The sequence below is a fragment of the Strigops habroptila genome, chromosome 5 (assembly GCF_004027225.2).
Source record: "Strigops habroptila isolate Jane chromosome 5, bStrHab1.2.pri, whole genome shotgun sequence".
Classification (NCBI taxonomy): domain Eukaryota; kingdom Metazoa; phylum Chordata; class Aves; order Psittaciformes; family Psittacidae; genus Strigops; species Strigops habroptila.
This window is the reverse complement of record NC_044281.2, coordinates 76,689,165-76,707,828: the sequence shown is the minus strand read 5'-3', so window position 1 is coordinate 76,707,828 and position 18,664 is coordinate 76,689,165. Positions and strand designations below refer to the sequence as shown.

The 18,664-nt window shown below is 43.3% G+C and overlaps 1 protein-coding gene across 4 annotated transcripts in view; it reads right to left on the bottom strand.

The window, feature by feature from the left end:
* GRK5 (G protein-coupled receptor kinase 5) overlaps positions 1 to 18,664 on the bottom strand; it is a 174,160-nt gene that overhangs the window by 58,830 nt on the left and 96,666 nt on the right. For all 4 annotated transcript variants that reach the window (XM_030488748.1, XM_030488749.1, XM_030488752.1 and 1 more), the window contains exon 3: positions 5,256 to 5,368. In XM_030488748.1, the coding sequence (XP_030344608.1) occupies positions 5,256 to 5,368 (113 nt within the window). The remainder of the gene's footprint in view (positions 1 to 5,255; positions 5,369 to 18,664) is intronic.

The window sequence follows — 18,664 nt, the reverse complement described above, 5'->3', positions numbered from 1 at the left end:
GACACTTTGACCAGAGCATTTTGGGCTTGGTATAAATCAGTGCAGTGGAGTCACACTGCATCTGCGCATCTGCAGGAGGCTTCTGGTGTTTTATCCCCATTTTTATTCCTCTACTTTCTCAGCTCTGTTATTCCCAGCATCTCTCTCTGCTCCAGCTCCTGCCTACTCCTTCCTTGGACTCCACACTCTGCCCTGTTACTGCTCTGTGCTCCAGCCACTGCCCTTGCACTTGCCTCCACTGGAGATTTAAAATCTGTGACTGAAGATTGGAAGGCAAAATGCAAACAGCTGGAATTCATAATAACTCACATTTCTAAATGAAAAGTGAACTTGAAACCACATTTTTCATATTTAAACACAGGGCAGAAAGAGCCCTTTTGACTGTTTAAAAACATGTTTTGAGTTAATGAGTTTGTTGATATCAACAAACTGGCATTTCTGATGGAAAAAGCCTTGAACAGCTTTAAGATACACATACACAGATGGTTTATATACCATGTAAGGGACTTTACCAAACGAAATCTCCCTAACGGTGAGACAGGGTTTTTACAAATGGCATTAAATGGATGCTCATTCATCCTTCTACCCCAGATAAGTGCAATGTCTAGTGAAGCATTCAGCTGAAAAGTGCACCCGAGGAGATTGTGGCGCTCACCCCCAGCCCTATGCTGGGATAGCACAAGCTGAAACAACCTGGAGAGGGACTATTTTCCTCCAGAGGATGTATTTTTGTGTGAGTTCAGTGCAAAGAAACAACATCATACAGGTTAGAGACAAAATCATGACAGGTTATTTTCTTCTTAATGAGAAATAGCCACATTCTTCTCCTTCAGTCAGTCTAAATCTGGTCCACCTTAAAATGTTAAAAGCCCTTCACTGGAAAAATATAATAATACAAAATTATGAGTGTGAGTAGATGAAGCAGGAAAGGGAGTCCAGAAGCTAAAGTCTTCGTTATAATGGCACACAAAAATCACAGGAGAGAAGGTGCAAACGTCAGGAGCTGTCACCCCAGGAATGTGCTGCTGAGAAGGGGACAGGGGCGAGAAGGTGCTGAATTGTCGCCTTCTTGTGCTGGAGGCACAGGCTGTGGGGAAGGAAATGTGTCTCGCTATCAGATTCCCTGCTAGCTGATCTGCCTTTCAGCACAGGAAACATATCCCCTAGCACTTTATTTTAAGGGCTGTCTTTCAACGGCTCCAAAGCCATATGATGTCGCCAAAATATTTGTAAGTATGGCAGAGCGTGCTTTAGGGCTGTGTGTGAATTCATAGAATCACAGAATGGTTTAGATTGGAAGGGACCTTACAGATCATCTAGTTCCAACTCGGGAAGAGACACCTTTCACTAGACCAGGTTGCTCCAAGCCCCATCCAACCTGGCCTTGAACACTTCCAGGGACGGGGATTCTTTGTTAACGGCTACAGGAGAGCAGATTTAATCATAAACCATCTCCATTTAATGCTAATAGCTTATGTTCATGTAGTTCCTTCATCTGAATGGCTACCTAAGGGTTTAGTGAATTATTCATGGGAGATCTTTGTGTTCACATGCACACAGGTAAGCACACAATGCATTCAAGTTGCAGTCATTGGTACTTCCTACTAGATGTTTTATCCAGTCAAGTCAGGACCTCTGTCATGAAGTTGTTTGCACAATATCCATACTAAGAGATGGTTCTCTGTGCTTATAGCCTTACCATACCAGCTAGAAGAAGAGGTTGCTGCTGCCCCGTTTTCTGGCCAGTCAGCCACACTGATGGCCACTTACTGGTCCCACAGCAGTGGTGGGAACCAAACACCCAGAGCTCCACCAGTGCTGAACTCCAAAGCTCTGCATCTCTTTGTTCTTATCACTCATGGGGCCTACTGCTTACAAACCACATATCTTTGCAGTCTGTTTTATGATTGCTAGATTGTGGCTAATTACCCAACCAGTGTTGTCAGAAAACACATAGAAACTTCATGCCTCTGAGCTCTTTAATCTCAATTATTGGTTGAAGCTGGCCAAGGTATTCACAGGTTTCAGAAGGAAATGACAGAAACCCAACCACATGCATGCAGAATTTAACGATACAAATCCTTTTCCTTCAGAAAGCAGCTCAACAACTGTTTTACTGCACAGACAAAACCCCCCTCAGATGCTGCTATAATTAGATTTGCAGGAGACTTCATCAGACCTGGTTAGTTATTTCACCCAACAGCTGAAATACATGTTCAGCAAAGAGGGGATTTTTTTAATGTATTTGGGTCTATTCTTCATGTATTCTTTGCAGGCAGCTGAGTACACTGCTTAAAAATTGTATTAAAAACTGGGAGGCATCAATTACTGGCTTCTGCCAGTGTGTGACCTGGTGAAGTCACTTAGCTGTGCTTTGTAAAAGAGAGGTGGTCCTACTTCTGAATGCGTAAAAAGCTCTGTGAGCCTCTCACAAACAGGTAAGTATTTTCCTCTATTATTTTTTCTTTTTATTAGTTATTACACAAAAGCTCAGTTTTGCATCTCACATGAGAAAAATAACTAAGTCAAAAGTAAATGGAAGCTCTTGGCTTTTTCTGCTTGGGGCTTGTTACAGCAGGTGGTCTCCAAAAGGTTTCACATTCCTGGTGGTCTCAGAATAAGGCTGTAAAGTAAAACTTCTGGTCTCATTATAGGACATTTCTTCCTAACTTTCTGCCTAATGCAGGGCTTGGCCTGAATTCCACCACTCACTCAACACAGTGTGACCCTGCTGGGCAAATTTCAGTAGCAATCATACAATTTAATGGCTATGGGCTGTGTTGCTTGACCTTAATATTGCCTAATACAGGGATTTTCATGGGCTTGGGGCAAGCTTGTATAGAATTTGAAATCAATAAACAAAGGAGGCTGCTGTTAATTTGTGTTAAAAAGAAGAGAGAAAGCATAAATATTCAGACCTCCACAGAGCCAGGCATTTTGTAATGAAACCCTCATAGTGCCAGTCTGAGCCTAAGTGGGAAGAGATCACTGGCCCAGTAAAGGTCTTCAGGACAGCTCCAGTCTGCAAAAGCAACCCAGGAGTGGATGCAAAGCATCACCCTCACAAAAAGATTCTGGGATATGAGTCTAGGATTGCTTGTAGAAGGAGCTTTAAAACAAATCCAGTCTCACCACAAGCTTTAGGAGCTCCAGCGTCGCCTATGCTGCACGGTTGTTGGGAAGACCCAGAGCTTCAGTGTTTGGTGCTGCTCCACAGAGCTTTAGGAGAATGAAATGACACAGTGCCCTCAATTCCCACAGTTGGCACTGCTGGGAGAGGCCTCCAGGCAAAGGTTATCACGGGGTGGCACTGGTAGCTGGGACACAGGAGAGACACAAGGGGGACAGTAATGTTTCCCTTAGGCCAGATGTTATTATCACTGCCAGGTGCGTGCAAGGCTCACACAATGGGGGCTTGTTCTCTGCAGTCTCTGGGTGCTGCTGGAACCAAATATGATGCCTGCTGCAAGGAGGCATGAAAAAAGAGCAGAGCCTCGCTGACCCTCTCCAAACTGAGGACGGCTCTGCCTCTTCTGACTGAAATTAAACCCACTTGGAAGCAGCATTTTGTGGCTGTCTCCCAAAGGGTTTCTGTGGCTTCCTAGAGGGATGACCATCACCCAGCTCCTTGGGGCTGTAGGCATCACACCCTGTGTGGCATTTCTGTGGAGACGCCTCCCCTCAGATGGATGCGTGATATTCCATCAGTGGCAGACAACTCACTTGAGGATGATGGTTCGGTGCAGGACCAACACATCCACGGTACCCGAAATGTCCTCCTGCCTGCCAGCATTCAGCATAGCTGCCCAGAGCATTTGTCAGAAGCAGCAATTCCACACACCTTGATGGCTAAAACCTTCATTGGGGAAAATCATGACCAGTGCTAGGAGTATCAGGTAGAAGTTGTGACCAGCTAAAACCGATTTGAACAGGTCTTTAACCAACACTTTCTGTGATGCTGTAGATTTGCTGTAGATACTGCAGTACTAAGAAGCTTTAAAACTTTAAGAGACCACACATCCTCTCCCAGACTCTTACAATTTCAGTGCAATCCTCGCATTGCCCTATACTTCAGAATAGCTTCACCATGGAGAGGTGCTTTGGACAGGGGCCCGCAGAGACAGGACAAGGGGAATGGCTTTAACTTGCCAGAGGGGAGATTGGGATGAGCTCTTAGGCACAAGTTCTTCCCTGTGAGGGTGCTGAGGCGCTGGCACAGGGTGCCCAGAGAAGCTGTGGCTGCCCCATCCCTGGCAGTGTTCAAGGCCAGGTTGGACACAGGGGCTTGGAGCAATGTGCTCTAGTGGAAGGTGTCCCTGCCCGTGGCAGGGGGTTGGCAGTGGATGAGCTTTAAGGTCCCTTCCAACCCAAACCAAGCAATGATTCTATGATTCTGTGACTCTATGATTTTATTCCTGTTGGTATGCATCGTTTTGCTTTTGACTGTCAGTGTCAGCCAGAGAGCAAAGCCTGCCATGGGCACTCACACTCAGCACTGACAAGTTCCTCTTCCTCTTTGGTACAATTTAGCCTTTTGGCTCATCAGCACCCTCCCCTTCGGCAGGCTCCCAGCAAGAAAGCCACTGAGAGGCTTCTTCACTGTGAACAGCTTCTCCTGCTGTCATGACACATGGCCAAGAGCTCCCAGACTGGGAAAGAACATTAGATACCCCTGGGGCTGAGGCTGTTGCTCAGTGGCCAGGTTAACTGACAGCTTTCTGGGGTGGAAAATGGTTTCTTGGTGACCTCACTCAGTCAAGTCACTTCTACGCCTTGTGCCTCTGTTTTCCTATTTGAAAAACAGGGTAACAATCAGGATGTCATCTCTAAATCACCCTGCAGTCTACTGATGAAAAGGCTTGGTAAGAGATGGATATTAGTATTATCATACTCCTCGTCCTCTCTTGTCAATCCATCTTCCATTTCCTCCCAGTGCCTCCCAGCACTGCAGGCTTCACCCACATCAGAAGACATTACTCAGAGCAGCTCAGCTGCTTGGGTGTTGACATGAAGGGAGGCCATGCCAGAACATGCTTCTCCTGCCTCATGAGGTACCTCACGAGGGCTGGTACCAACCCCTCATGCAGCACTGCCCCTCTACCACCAGTGATACTGGGATGCTGCTGGGGTGTGATGCTTGCTCAGGTGTGTTAGGCACAAAGTCCCACGAAACAGCCATTTCTTGGGGTCAGGGGAGTCTCCTTTGCCAGGACAGCATTGCAAAGCACCCCAAAATATCACAGGAATTGACTTACCACCGAGTCAAGGAACCTAATGCAGCACTCGAGCTCGGGTCGAGTTTCACAGAACTGCCTGAAGAGAAGCCTTCCGATCGGCTGCTTTTCACATATGCTGCAGTAATCTCTCTCTAGAGGCAATAAAGAGAAGAAGAGAAGCATGAAAATGAGAAGAGCTTTGCCTTTTGGCTTGGTTAGCACTTTAAAGCATTGCAAGCGAGTGCAAAACTACGTCCCCAAATCAAAACTGCTGCCTTCTCCCCGCCACACCACATTTCAGGTATCCAAATACAAACATAATTAATGGCTTGAAGACTCAGACAAGAGAGGCTCAATTTTGTAGAGCTGATGCTGCTACAAGTCCCGCAAAAAGCCATTCAGCTATTATGAAAAAATAATTCCGCATTTTTCTGTGGTGGAAATATATGCACTCTGCAAAGGTACCGCTCGGCCTGGTGGTGTTTGTGGGAATGTGGGGAGCAAATTACAAGTCCTTGAAATGTGAGTCATACATTAAAGGGTAGGGAAAGCTGGAATTTGTGGAGACCTTCCTGGATGCCTCCTAGATACGCACTAAAGAGCCCTTAATCTCTGGAAATGCTCAGCCCACTCTCTACTAAACTATTATTGCAAACTATAAGTTTTAAAAGGTTTCAAAATGCGTGGCTATTTACTTGCTGAGCATTAATGAATGGATGGAGCATATGGCACCTAGCTGGTTTCAGTTCACGCAGCACTCCTTTACAGAACTGTATTTCCCCTTAAACACCGTGTTTAAATGCCATTCCCCTGTGCTGGTGCATCCAGAAACATCATTCCCAGTAAAGCAGAAGGTTCTTTACCCATAACAGGGACTATCTGCATGAAAACTTGGGGAAGGGCAGGCATCATTAGCTGGCATTGCACCAGTACAAATGCCAAGGTTCTTTCCAAACCTAACCATTCTATGATGCTATGATATTTTTCTGGTGAGAACAGCAAATCCCCAGCCTCTTTGGAGCAGCAGTACTTGCTTGAGACATGTTATTCCTCTAGAAGCACACACATGTCAAACAACATACTGTGTTTCCTTGAGCGTTCCTCTCACCACCCTCCTCGCTGCCATATGGCACTTGCTGTTATTATGGAAACAACCAGCTCCCAAACACATAACATAGCACTGCAAACAGACATGCGAAACCCACACAAGTTGTCAGTGCCTTGGCTACCTCTTTCTCAGGCCTACAGTCGCTCCTCCAATGTCTTTTATTCCCCCTTTGCTTTGTCCCCCTGCACTAAGGAGAAATGTGATGTGATGGAGCCCACCTTTGCCGTGGAGGCACCCAGCCAAAGGACTCATTCGTTACAGGTCAGACCCTGGGGATCATGTTCTGCAATGGACATCAATCCTGAATGGAAAATGCTGCACGACATGTTGGATTTGTTAAGCTGTAGCTGGGTGGCAGATGCCAGGAGCACCCAAGGCTGCCTCTTGCAAGAGGAAAGAGGGTGCTTGCCCAGTGCTGTGCCTGTGTGCAGGTATGGCTGTACTTCAGGAACTGGCCCCTGAAGCACCTCCAAGGTCGTCACTCAAGACATGGGCTGGGACTAGCTGGACTGTGCTTTTAATTCAGTATGGTCCTGCTCTGGCCTGAACTTCTGAAGCAGTCTGGAACAACATATCAACACCATTTTGTGGCTGGCATTGCCAGTCCATTTTGGATCAGGATATCACTCATTCTACCCAGAAGATTTGATACCTTCCAGCAAATAAAACTGGATCTGAATCACTGTGTAAATCCTAACTTGACCTCCAGTTTATCTATCTACCAGCAGCAAGCCCATGGCACTGGTTTGTTTATATGAGCTGGAGCCTCCAGTGTGGAACACCGTGACACAGACATGTACAGGAGAAAGGCAGCAGACTCACTTGGATGCTGAGCAGCCTTGGTGGTGTCCTTGTGGATGGTACAAGCTTGTGCTGCTTGACCAAGTAGCTTTTCTAGTGAGGAGGTAATTGCTGCAGGGATGTGCAGACACGCACAGAGCTAAGGTAAGCAAGGGAGGAAAGAGCCTGAGTGAATCAAAACAGCACCTCACAGTGTCACAGAGGCCAGCACAAAGCCAGAGGCTGAGCAGCTCAGGTGAGCTCTCCTGGGAGGTCTGGAGGCTCAACTACATCTGTCTGATGCTGTTTTCTGCTACCTTGACTAACTCACTCTTCTGAGGGTATGAATAAAATATATACCCTGAATATCGGTAGCACACAGCCTGCCTGATGGCAGGACTCAATCCCTCTAGAAGCCCAAACCCACAGCAAGCTTCCTCATGTTAAACAAGCAGTGCAAAGTATGCAATAGTCTGAATTTGTAACAGGATAAACCACAAAGGAACAAATACATTAATCAGCTACTTTGCCCTATATTTTCTCTATTAGAGTGCTATTTGATGCATGGTGGCAAGGCTTGTTGCATAAAATGTAGTTAATTTACCAAAGTTGTTACGATATGGTGACACTTACTGTAGCAGAGGATGCTTTTCTAACAAAAGGGCTGGTGATATCAGCTAAATAAGCATGCAAATTGCACATCCAATAACTGTACTTCATAGCGTAGCAGGAAAAGGAAACAAGCAGCTAAACGCTATTACATATGTGGCTAAACGAAACATAAAGAAGACACGAGCACAGACTTCCTCCTATGGTGCATAACTTGGCCAACATATGAGAAGGGTGACCTGTTTGTAATGAGGAAAAAGGAAATACCAGAAATAATCTCTGAAAACACAAGAGCAAAAGCAGTTCCCTGGAGCCATCCACTCCTCAGTCGTGTTCATTTAAGTGCTGGATCTACCAATGCAGACAATAAATACATGATGCAACTGCTTTCATTCCTTCTAGGTGACACAGAGTATTTTCTTAGGCCCTGATCTTGCTGTTGGCCTCACTAAGTCAGCTAAAGGAGTCTGCTCCCAATTCATTCTTGGGATGCATGGGCCCTGGAGTTGACTAAGAAAGAAAAACACCTCTCTCAGCTAAAGCAGAGAAAAAGAGCGGATAGTTTTGTTATAGTAAGGGAAAAGCAGAAGTGTTTTAACAGCGTGCTGTGCCCCAGAGACCTGGATAAAGCACCCTGAGCTGTGCTCACGAAGTGCTGCATGAGGGGAGAGGATGGAGAGCCAGGCGGGTACCGCAGCCAGGGGCTCCCTACGGCTGGGGCTGATGGTCGTGTCGCTCTCGGCCTGCCTGCCAGTAAAAATACATCCATCCAGTTTCAAGAGCTTGAAAAATAGAAAGAAAGATTTCCTGAGGAAATGGAAATGTTAAACACTTGGAAGTGAAACCATATGCTCGTGATGATGAAGTGTAACTAAAACAGCTCTGAGAGCCATATCTTCGGTAGTCGGACCCTCCTGCTGCAGCGTGATCCTGTTTAACACCTGCAAAGTCACCCAAACCAGGGGTGAAAAGCTGCGTGGGTCAAAGCGCTCGGAAAGCAGTCACTTCCCATTGCTGCCAAACTCATCATTTAGAAAATACCACTGGCAAATAATGTGCACATGCAAGTGAGTTCTAAATCTTCCTAACAAAATAAAGACACAGATCATTATAGAAAAGACATTATATAAAATGCCATCATAAACACAGCCATAGAATCATAGAATAGTTTGGGTTGGAAGGGACCTTCAAAGCTCATCTAGTCCACTCCCCCTGCAATGAGCAGGGGCAGCTTCAACTAGATCAGGTTGCTCAGAACCACATCCAGTCTGGCCCTGAATGTCCCTAGGGAGAATGTATTCATAAGATAAACAAGGTTCATTCTAAATTTTACTGACTCATTTCTCCCTTTACTTCATAGCTTATGTATTGAAAGACTACTTTAAAGAGCACCAAACACACAAAACATATCAAAACAGTTACACCTGCATACAGACAATGCCATCACCATTCAAAGTCTATGGCCAAATTTGTTCCCCGGCAGATACTCTGGTAACGTTCTGAAAAAGATCTAAGCACATACCCAGGAAAAAAGAGTCCTATTAATAAAATTTCATACTGATCAAAGCATGCCACTGATGAAGTGAAAAACACAGAACAGAGTAATAAAGAAAACTGCTGACAATAAAATCCTTGACTTTCATGTGAAAGGAAAAAAACCATAATATTCTAATTAGCTAAAAAACTCCTTGTGCTTTGTAAAGATTTTTTTGCCTTAATTTCCCATTTAAATACCTAGCAGGTTTTTTTTCTGGATCAAAATATCACCTTATCAATTTTGGAGAGAAACAGTGGTCTGCAGAGAGACCAGGTCCCCCTCCTCTTTCACATTTGCAATACCCCTGTGGGGTCTGGTGGGTTAGTGGTGAGCTCCAAAACAGGGTGATGACTCTTGGCTGAAAGTCTTTTCTGATATGTTTCATACAGTGTAAACTGCAGGTGTATAAGTGAGACTGCTATGGAAAGTTGTACTTCTGTTTCTGGGCAGAAGCCCTTGTTCTGAAGGGCTACTAATCCAACACCTGCACACAGCTGGTGAGGCTTCCTCCTGTAGCTGTCTATGGGGAGGGACAAGCTCAGTTTAAATCTCACTTTTCAAGTCTACAAGAGCCAGGAACATCTTTACAGCTTTTTGGTCACTACTGGTGTGGCCAGTGATTGCATTTATGTACTGACTATTAAATAGCATTTTATTTTCCAACATACTGGAATCCCAAGATATGATATTTCATAGAAATGCATGGAGAATTGCCAAGAAGACATGCACCACGCTGCCGCACAGGAAAATTTGGACTTGTCCTCTGGCTCTCTGCTCTCCTTGGCATTAAATCAGCCTGGATTAAAACTGAGTAAGATCCAAATGCAATGTAATTCTGCTGCCTAAAATACCCCAACCAAAACAACAACAACCAAAAAAACCCCCTTCCTTAACACCTGGAACCCATAAAGTGGGTGTAGGAACATTTAATTGTTCTTTTCCTGCTCATGCTCAATGAGAACTCATCTTCCCTTTTTCCTTCTTTAAGGTGAAACAAAATCCTTCAAATAGACATTGTTCCAAGTCTATTATTTGTCTTCCTTTAGCCTGATTTAGTCCAGAGCAACAAAAAGCACACTAAACTCATGGAAGAAAGCATTTGAATACGAGGGAACTCTCAGTCCCTACTCTCAAGCTGGACAATAGGGAGCAGCAGCAGAGCCAGAAGGGACTGGGAGTCTGTTCATAAGACTGTTGGCACACCAAAAGTAAATCTTTCTTCTTTCCAACGGGCTAAGGCCTCTCAAAGTGGTTCCCACCACCCCTGGGATGGATGGAAACTTCAGCTAGAGGTGTCCCAAAATCACACACCTCCCTCCTCATTCAAACTGTGGGGGGGATGCTGCTAAAAGAGATCCTAACCACCCTGGCCCAAATCTAAAACCACTTGTTTTTTTGCCCATCTCTGCTTTCTACATGTGAGCTCTCTTACAGGGGCACACAAAGAAAAGGAGGACAAAAGCAGGAACTAAAAACAAAATTAAAAAGTATGCAGCATGACTGAACTAAATAGACTCTCACAGCCCATCTTACAGTGTGCACTTGTAGCAATTTCCTTCTTTTTGTCAAAAAAGAAGACTAAAGCCTTTAAAGTTTACAGAATTGTTTTGCGTCCAGGCAGGGTACTAATGGAAAACAAATTGCATCTTTAAACACTGAATAACCCCATTTAGAGCTATATTAATATAAATACATTTTTTCATTTAAAGCCAGCAAGTGTAACACTAGTGCTTATACATATGTCTTACAATTTGCTGTTGCTCTTCTCCAGCCAAAAGTGGCATTACCACTGTCTATGCATAAACTTAATAAACAGTACACACTAAACTGCCTGGTCTGAGGCTGATGAAAGTTCCTTCTTATCAAAGGATCCTTTGTGGATGCTTTAAAAGGATTTAAATTGCTTTGATTGCGTTATTAACAGTGTCTGTGTTGCTCTTATATTTCAGAATCATCTGGAAAGCTGGAACATTAGCTCTTGCATTCTACAAAAAGATGCTTTTCCATCTCTAATATGCTTCAATGCAAAAGATAATCCTTGTGTTCAAAAGCAAGATCCTGAGATTGGCTACGTTAACACTTCTGCAGACCCACTTATTACCTTCTGATTTTTCAATGGCCTTCAGTACTGGAGATGTTATAGTGAAGTCATAAACTGTGCTGGGAACCCATGTACTTGCAGCGAAAAACAAGTTTCTTTCTTTGAGAAATTAAAAATATGGGCCCATTTCTGATGAAGACACATTGGATATTGCTGTTTAACTGTAGAACCCACCCAAGTACCTGTACAGTAAGGTAGTGAGTGATCTCCTTTTCATGGTGACTCCTTGGGAATGTCGCAGGAAAGGGAGGAAGCAACAGAAGAGAAGTTTCTTGTCCTTTTAATCATACTTTTTTCCTGGAGTTTTGGGTTCATTTGGTTTGTTTTTTGATGGTTTTTGGGGGGCTGTACTAATATGGAAACCTGTTGTTGAGATGCTAAGGACTCTCCACTTGCCCTGTCCCCAGCAATGCATTTAAAAAGTAAGGCAAGCCAGATGGCCAGAGAACACAAGACAGGAATAAAAATGTCTCATTTCAGTTCATTCAAAAATTCCCAGGAACTGTGGCAGTAAGTCATGTTATAAAAGCCTAATACAAGCAGCGAGGCTCTCGTGGGAATTCAGTTACCAGTACAACTAACATCCTGCGTCCTGCAGACCTCAGTGGCATGCTGTATTTATAATATGGGGCTAATAGCACTGCCCTACCTCAAAGCAGTGTGGCCAGAGTAAGTATATTAAAGTGTGGGAGCCCAGAGTGCTACTGGATAGCCCTGTGGCTCCTTGCTATTTACTTGCAATGCAAACTCCCGGAGCGGAAATTTAGTCCAAGAGAGCACAGCAGAGTCTTTTTATACATTAACCGCTATACTGCTCCATAACTTCAGCTGGCACTTCACCCAGATGAGAAATGACGATGTCGCCCCTGTCTTGGAGGGTGTTTATCTTGGCAAGGCCAGAGCTGTGCAGGTGCAGGACAGAAACCCTGAAGCCAAGGGCCGTGATGAAGGTCTTTTGCTGGTGGCAAAAGCACACTCCTTATAACAATAAATATTTCATCTGTTTTCCTTATTTTTAATGAAATACAGAAATTGTTACAACTTATGGCTCGGGAGATTCTGTATTTTGAACAGCAGCTTGTCCTGGTCTGCAGTTAAAACCACCACTTTGTCGCTGTAGAAAGGTCTAGACCTTACATATGAAGCCCCGGGGAAGGACATAGGTTTTGGCCTTGGTTGATTTTTTCCCTTTAATTCAGGATTTTCTACAAAAACGCTTGGAGACCTTCATCTATGCTGTTACAGTGAGCATTGCTTTGGCTCTGGCTATCCAAGTTTAATTAACTAAAAATACAAGTGCAATCAAGCTTTCTTGAGACAATGAAAATGGTTTTAAGTCTTGCCAACTTAATCTTCTCAGTTTGTCTCCTGATTTCCTGATAATCAAACCTCTAATGAAATTATTCAGATGAAGACTGTGTTTGTTTTGTATAACTTTCCCTGTTTCCACTCTTTTCATGGTATTAGGCTACAGGGATAAACTCCACACATCACAGCAGCATTATACTGAAGATGGAAACAGTCCAAACCCTTGAGGTGGACAAATAGGGAAAAAAATGTTTGGAGAATACTGTAACAAATTTGCAGTTAAATACACTTTGGTGATATATATGGATCTTCTCATTTGTTTTTTGAAAGCAGCTGTATTGAAGCTTTGCTCATGGAATTTTATTTGAAAGTCAAATCCCACAAACAGTTGCATAAATATGTTTGCACAAGTCCTTCAACCAAAACGCGTATGTGGCTTTGTTGATTTTGGACAAAGATTTTGGCAACAGGGATAACAACCCACCCACCCTTTTTGAAGCAGCAGCAGGAGGATCAAACAAGATCCTGTGAGCTCAATATAGTCATCAGTGGGGTCCAGAGCCTGGGGAGGGAACCTCAGCTTTCTCAGGGGAGGCATTGGGTCACCCAGCCTTGTGCCAGGAGCACAGTCAAATGGCAAAGAGCAAATGCTCTGCCTTGAGACTAGGCTATTCGCCAGCGGAAGATAAATTCACATCCTGGCAAAATCTGAGTTACTCTGCTGAGTTATTCCAGCCCTCCTCCAAAACTTCTGGTATCTCCTAAAAGTTACTCCTTCAGGTAACTGCACCCTTTCCATGTGGGTCAGTGATCAAGCCCTGAGTTCAAAAGCAGACTGCAGATACTGCAGCGTCAAGAGTAGGTTTAGCTTGAGAAGATGGAGCTTGCCATTAATGTTTGAGACCACAGAAGCAGAAATATACATTGTTGTATGAAGTATGTGGTGCAAGGAAAGGCGACAAGTAATTGTTACAAATAACGAAGGTGATCTTTAAGCCTGCTGAAATGGATGGAAAGGTTCCCAGCAACTCCAGTGGGTCTCTGAGCAAGGCCATATTTCCCACCTCTGTCAAGCACAATTCATGTGAATAAAACAGTCTGTCTCTCAGCTTCACAGTCAACATCAGCATGACAGTGGAAATGCATGCACCGTGATAAATCTGGCTTGTGAATGTGAAATGTATTTTAAAATCTTCATTTAACTGAAATTATTAGGTATCATGCTCTTAAACACATCCTTTTTTTCGCATTTGGCTACCAGTTACAATAACAGTGCGCAGAAAGGGAACAAAAAGCCCCAAAAAAGAGCAGGGAGATAGACCAGCAGATGGACAGACATGTTACACGTCTAGTTTAAAAAGCCAAATGACTAGTAGTAAGCTGGTTACCATTCCCATAAATTCCACTTGAAAAGCACATGCCCCTGGATCAATACCTTTGATGAGGTTTCCTGAGCACCATGTTTGAACTATTGTCTCATGACTGGTTACAAAGCTAGTCAGGACATAGCAGTCTTCCAAACTACTTAACATTGAACACAGAAGATGCACCATCACCAAAATTTCCCAGCACTTGAACGTGGCACTTGTTCTGCAGCCTCAGGGGCACACCATGACCATGACCATTACCCCAACTACAAAAGGAGCTCATCTTTATCTTCTTAAATGACTTTCAACAATGTCTCTGCCGCAAGGCCAGAGGAAGGGAAAAAAATCCCTTGAAGAGACATGAAAGCTCATCTCAGAAGCATCCTGGGAAATTCAGGGAACAAACACTTGGTTGTTCTCATTTTGTTCTGCTTTGGATCAGGATGACAGAACTGGATGATTTGTCCTCAAAGAAAGTAGCTACTAAGACTTTTTTATTCGGGACTTTTATGTCCAGCCTTAAAGATTTAAACTGAAATACCGAACTTGCTTTCTGCCTCGTGCTGTTATTTAGAGCCCTGCCTGGTGATGTTTTGAGTAATACGTGCTGAAAGAAGATTTCAGTAAAAGTTGTAATTTGAATGTTTAAGGTTATGAAATCTACAGGACTGTTGCTGTTGTACATAGCACAAAATAAACATCTCGATTCCAGGAAACTAAAGGAGACATCTTGTGAATCGCTTTCTTAAGACGAAAAGACTTCTGCAAAACTACTCTTTGACTTCTAAACCAGCCTGGATAGAAACAAACCGAAGCAGCCATCAACACTAAACTTTTACCAGGTCAATAAAATGGCAGAATGCATATGGCCACCAGCACAGTCACTCTGCAAATGCATATTTAAGCAGTATACGTTGCTTACAGGCACATAATAAAACTATTCAAGGGGATTACTAACTCTGCATGCCATTTGATAGTCACTGCAAAGTCTAAACACCTCAGCTATTTTACTGGTGATTCCTTTAACAAAATGCTAGATGCTATTAGTTGTTACTTCATTGCTAAATTTACCTTTTTTTCCCCTTTCAATTTTTCTCCTGATGATCTGAAACCCCAAACTTGAAGTACAACAATCTTACACTGCCAAAACTAAACAAAACTCCACAATCTTACATTGGCAAGTTAACTTTTCTAAGTGTTTTTCAATCCCACCCTTTAAAAAAAATTGCAAAATAAGCTCAACCATCAACCTAAATAATCAAACAATAATACACTGAAAAAAATACTCAATTCTCAACAATTTTAAGGGGTATCACTGACCTTTGCCAACACTCCTAAATTACCACTTAACTGGATCTTTCGCCCAAGTACAAGCAGTCTACTTGTAATAATACAGATGCTGACTTTGACTTGATTTATGTTCACAAGCTGATTTGACTGGCTGCTGAGTAACAGCCCCTTCTGAGTGGGTGCAAAGGAGCTGAGTAAAATTGATCTGAACAGTGGAAAAGAGATTTTAAAGTCATTTAGAAACCCCAAATACATTAAAAGGAACTTGCGCAAGAAGGGGATTGCCAATGGAAAGTATTTTTTTCTCCTTCTCAACAGAAGTCTGCAGTACCAAGGATCTCTTCATACCAAATTACTGAGATAGATGTAGACAGCGTGGCAGCTGGTGTCCAGACACAAGAACCACGAACAGGCTTACTCAGGTCTACAAAAAAGGAATGCAACTTGAGCGAGAACTTCCTCTTTTTTCTTATGAAAACTGGGTTTTCACAGGGAAACTAAGTGAGAACTTTTATAATCTTAAAGATTATTGTAATATTGGTATTTTTTTCAGTTTACCTCTTTTCATTTTTTCTGTCATTTCTTGGTTTAGTTTCACACTGTAATATGAATAATGTCTTACCCTTATAGAGTGCTTTTTCTCTGTAACATTTTGTTTCCTAAGTTTCAACACACAACCACAAGTATTCAGCAACACAAAATAATGGTGTTCAGATCTGTCACACTATCACCTCCATGCTGAAAACATATCTAGACATTTTACTTCTCACTTGAAAGAATGATATGTCATCTCTTTGCACTACATGATAGATTTGGAGAAATACATCAATAACTGAGATCCTAATGCATGCCTGAAGTGTTCTCCAGCACCCTTCCAGCTAAGTGCTGACCCACTCAGACGTTGCTTCACTTAAGGATATCTACAAGAGGTCTGTACACACTGCCTGGTAACATAAGCAGAGTATTTAAAAACCCCACTGAAACCTAATCTTGTTATCTCATAAATTTCTATACCAGACTGACACATGGCAAGGAACAGCATTGGTGTGGTAAGAGCAGCATCACAACTAGCTGTCATTAGTCCATTGAGCAACTTGTTCCCAAGTTATTCTGGTCAAGAAAATATAGAAAAGTGGGGTGGAGCAGGCTAGAAATAAGCATGAGCTTATTTCCACCTGTGGGAAATCTGCAACAGCTCACAGTGTCTTTTATCAGTGTGAGTGATACTCTCTCTCTGTGTGTGAAGCATCAGCTCTGCGCCTATCAATGTGAAGTGATGCTCAGAGATAAAGTGCTCTTAGGACCCCTTTCCTGGGGAAAAGGATCACTTATGGGGCAGCCACTTAGATTCTGGTTGCCCTTTCAATTTTACCACTGAAAAGAGTAGCCTCTTGTGCTTGCACCTTCATGCTGACCTCCAGAATGGGTATGGTAGATGCTGTATATGGCTTTTGGTACTTGGATGTTTAGAGCAAGCTGTCGCTTCACCAGCAATATTCTGTGGCCCATCTGCACAGCTAGACTGCTCCTGTTACCTCATTAGTGAGTTCAATGGCTTCTGGGAGGAGTTCACAAAATGTGGAAGTCAAGTGTGAAATTATACTATTAGAGATACAAAGATTTTCCTATGACACTGCGATACGGGAACACCAAGCACAGTGAGCTAGCCAGGCGCAGAACCATCAGCTAAGGGTTAACAACAACATCCCCAGGACTGAGGTGCACTGTCTTCTGAGTCCTCAGGTGAGCCCAGGGATTGCACAGAAATCCCAGAAGACAGGGATTTCCTCTTCAGCAGACACATAAAATGTACTTCTATGAAAGGAAAAGGGAAAAGGGGAATGGCAAAGAAGAGCCATATGGCTGATCTGAAAGGAAAGCATGTTTGCAACGACACTGAAACATTAGAGGCATTGTTCAAGTGCAGTTCATCCTTGCAAAAAATATTACCCTCGTCGCAATGCCAAGGTTGGTGAAAGTATGGGCTACTTGCCATGGAAGTGCTGGGTATTTAGGCTAGACCTGTCATGGGGCTTATTTACTCTCTGCGCCCAAGATTTCAGACACACTCAAGCATAGTGTTCATGTCTTGGCAGGGACTTCTCATTCATGCATTTTCTCCTGGTACCCTTTGAGGAGTCTTCCTCCTCCGACATTGCAGCGGTTGAAATTTCATTGCTTGCTGAGAAAACCAACACCGATTAATTTCATCCTACTTGCATGGAAGAGGTAAAGTATGCAGGTCTCTAGCCAGGGACAAGGAAATCCCTGCTGCTTACATGCCACATTGAATAAGCAGCCCATGGTTGAGGCCATTGGACTTCAACAGTCTTCATGCCAACCGCGGGAAAGAAGCAATTAACCGTAGCAGCACGGGAAGCAAACAGGAAGTAATGCAACACATTTGCTTTTGATTAGAGAGTATTTTCTTATAAGACATAATATTCCACAACGAAGAATTCAGCTGTAGTCTTACATTGACACACCCCAAATTATTAAAGGAACGTGATTGAGGTTGCAAAGTTAAGCCTCAAAACCTAGGAAAAAACCTAAATTAAAGTTGCTCGTGTAGCCTGAATGCCATTGCTCACCCTGTGTGCATTCTGGTATGGTCTTTAATTGCATCACTGCAAACTGTTTTTCCCACAGGACATTCACCTCATTCAACGCACAGAACGGACAGTGCTTACTTAATGAGCAGCTATTCAGTGCTTCATTTTCTCCTCAGATTCAATGTGTGGCCCTAGACTTTTTTTTACTGCACACCAGTCAGGCCTGCTCTGAAGACAGAGTGATTCATTTCCCCATGGACCTTTCTGTGGCATTCTTCACTTGTACCCTTTGAATACTTCACACATATTCATGGATCTATTTTCACACCACCTCTGGGAGACAAAGAATCCAATTTTAAAAATGGAGAACTTAAACGTATGAAGATTAAGGTAAAAAGTATCCACTGATTGGTGCAACTTGATTTTCTGTGTATTTAACTTTGTACACTATTCACTCTGTTCAAAGCCAATCTTCCCTTTGCTTCAGCTGCAGATGTTAGTTCTGAGACCCAAAAATCTCAAGGCAGCTAGTCAGAAAATGGAAAATGCACAATAAGAGGCCAACTGTGAAAAACTCATTTTAAGTGACTTGCCTGTCATCATGTAAGACCTATCCCTGTCCAGATCCCTAGTGTGCTATTCAATTGCTTTGGCCATGAGACCATTTCCTTTGATGCTGCAAATCCATATTTAGATTTATCACATGCTTTTTACCTCCTGCAATAAATGAGTCAGTCATTCTATCCTCCTTTATTAGACAACCCGATTTCATCCTTGGACTAACTCAGTCTTTTGA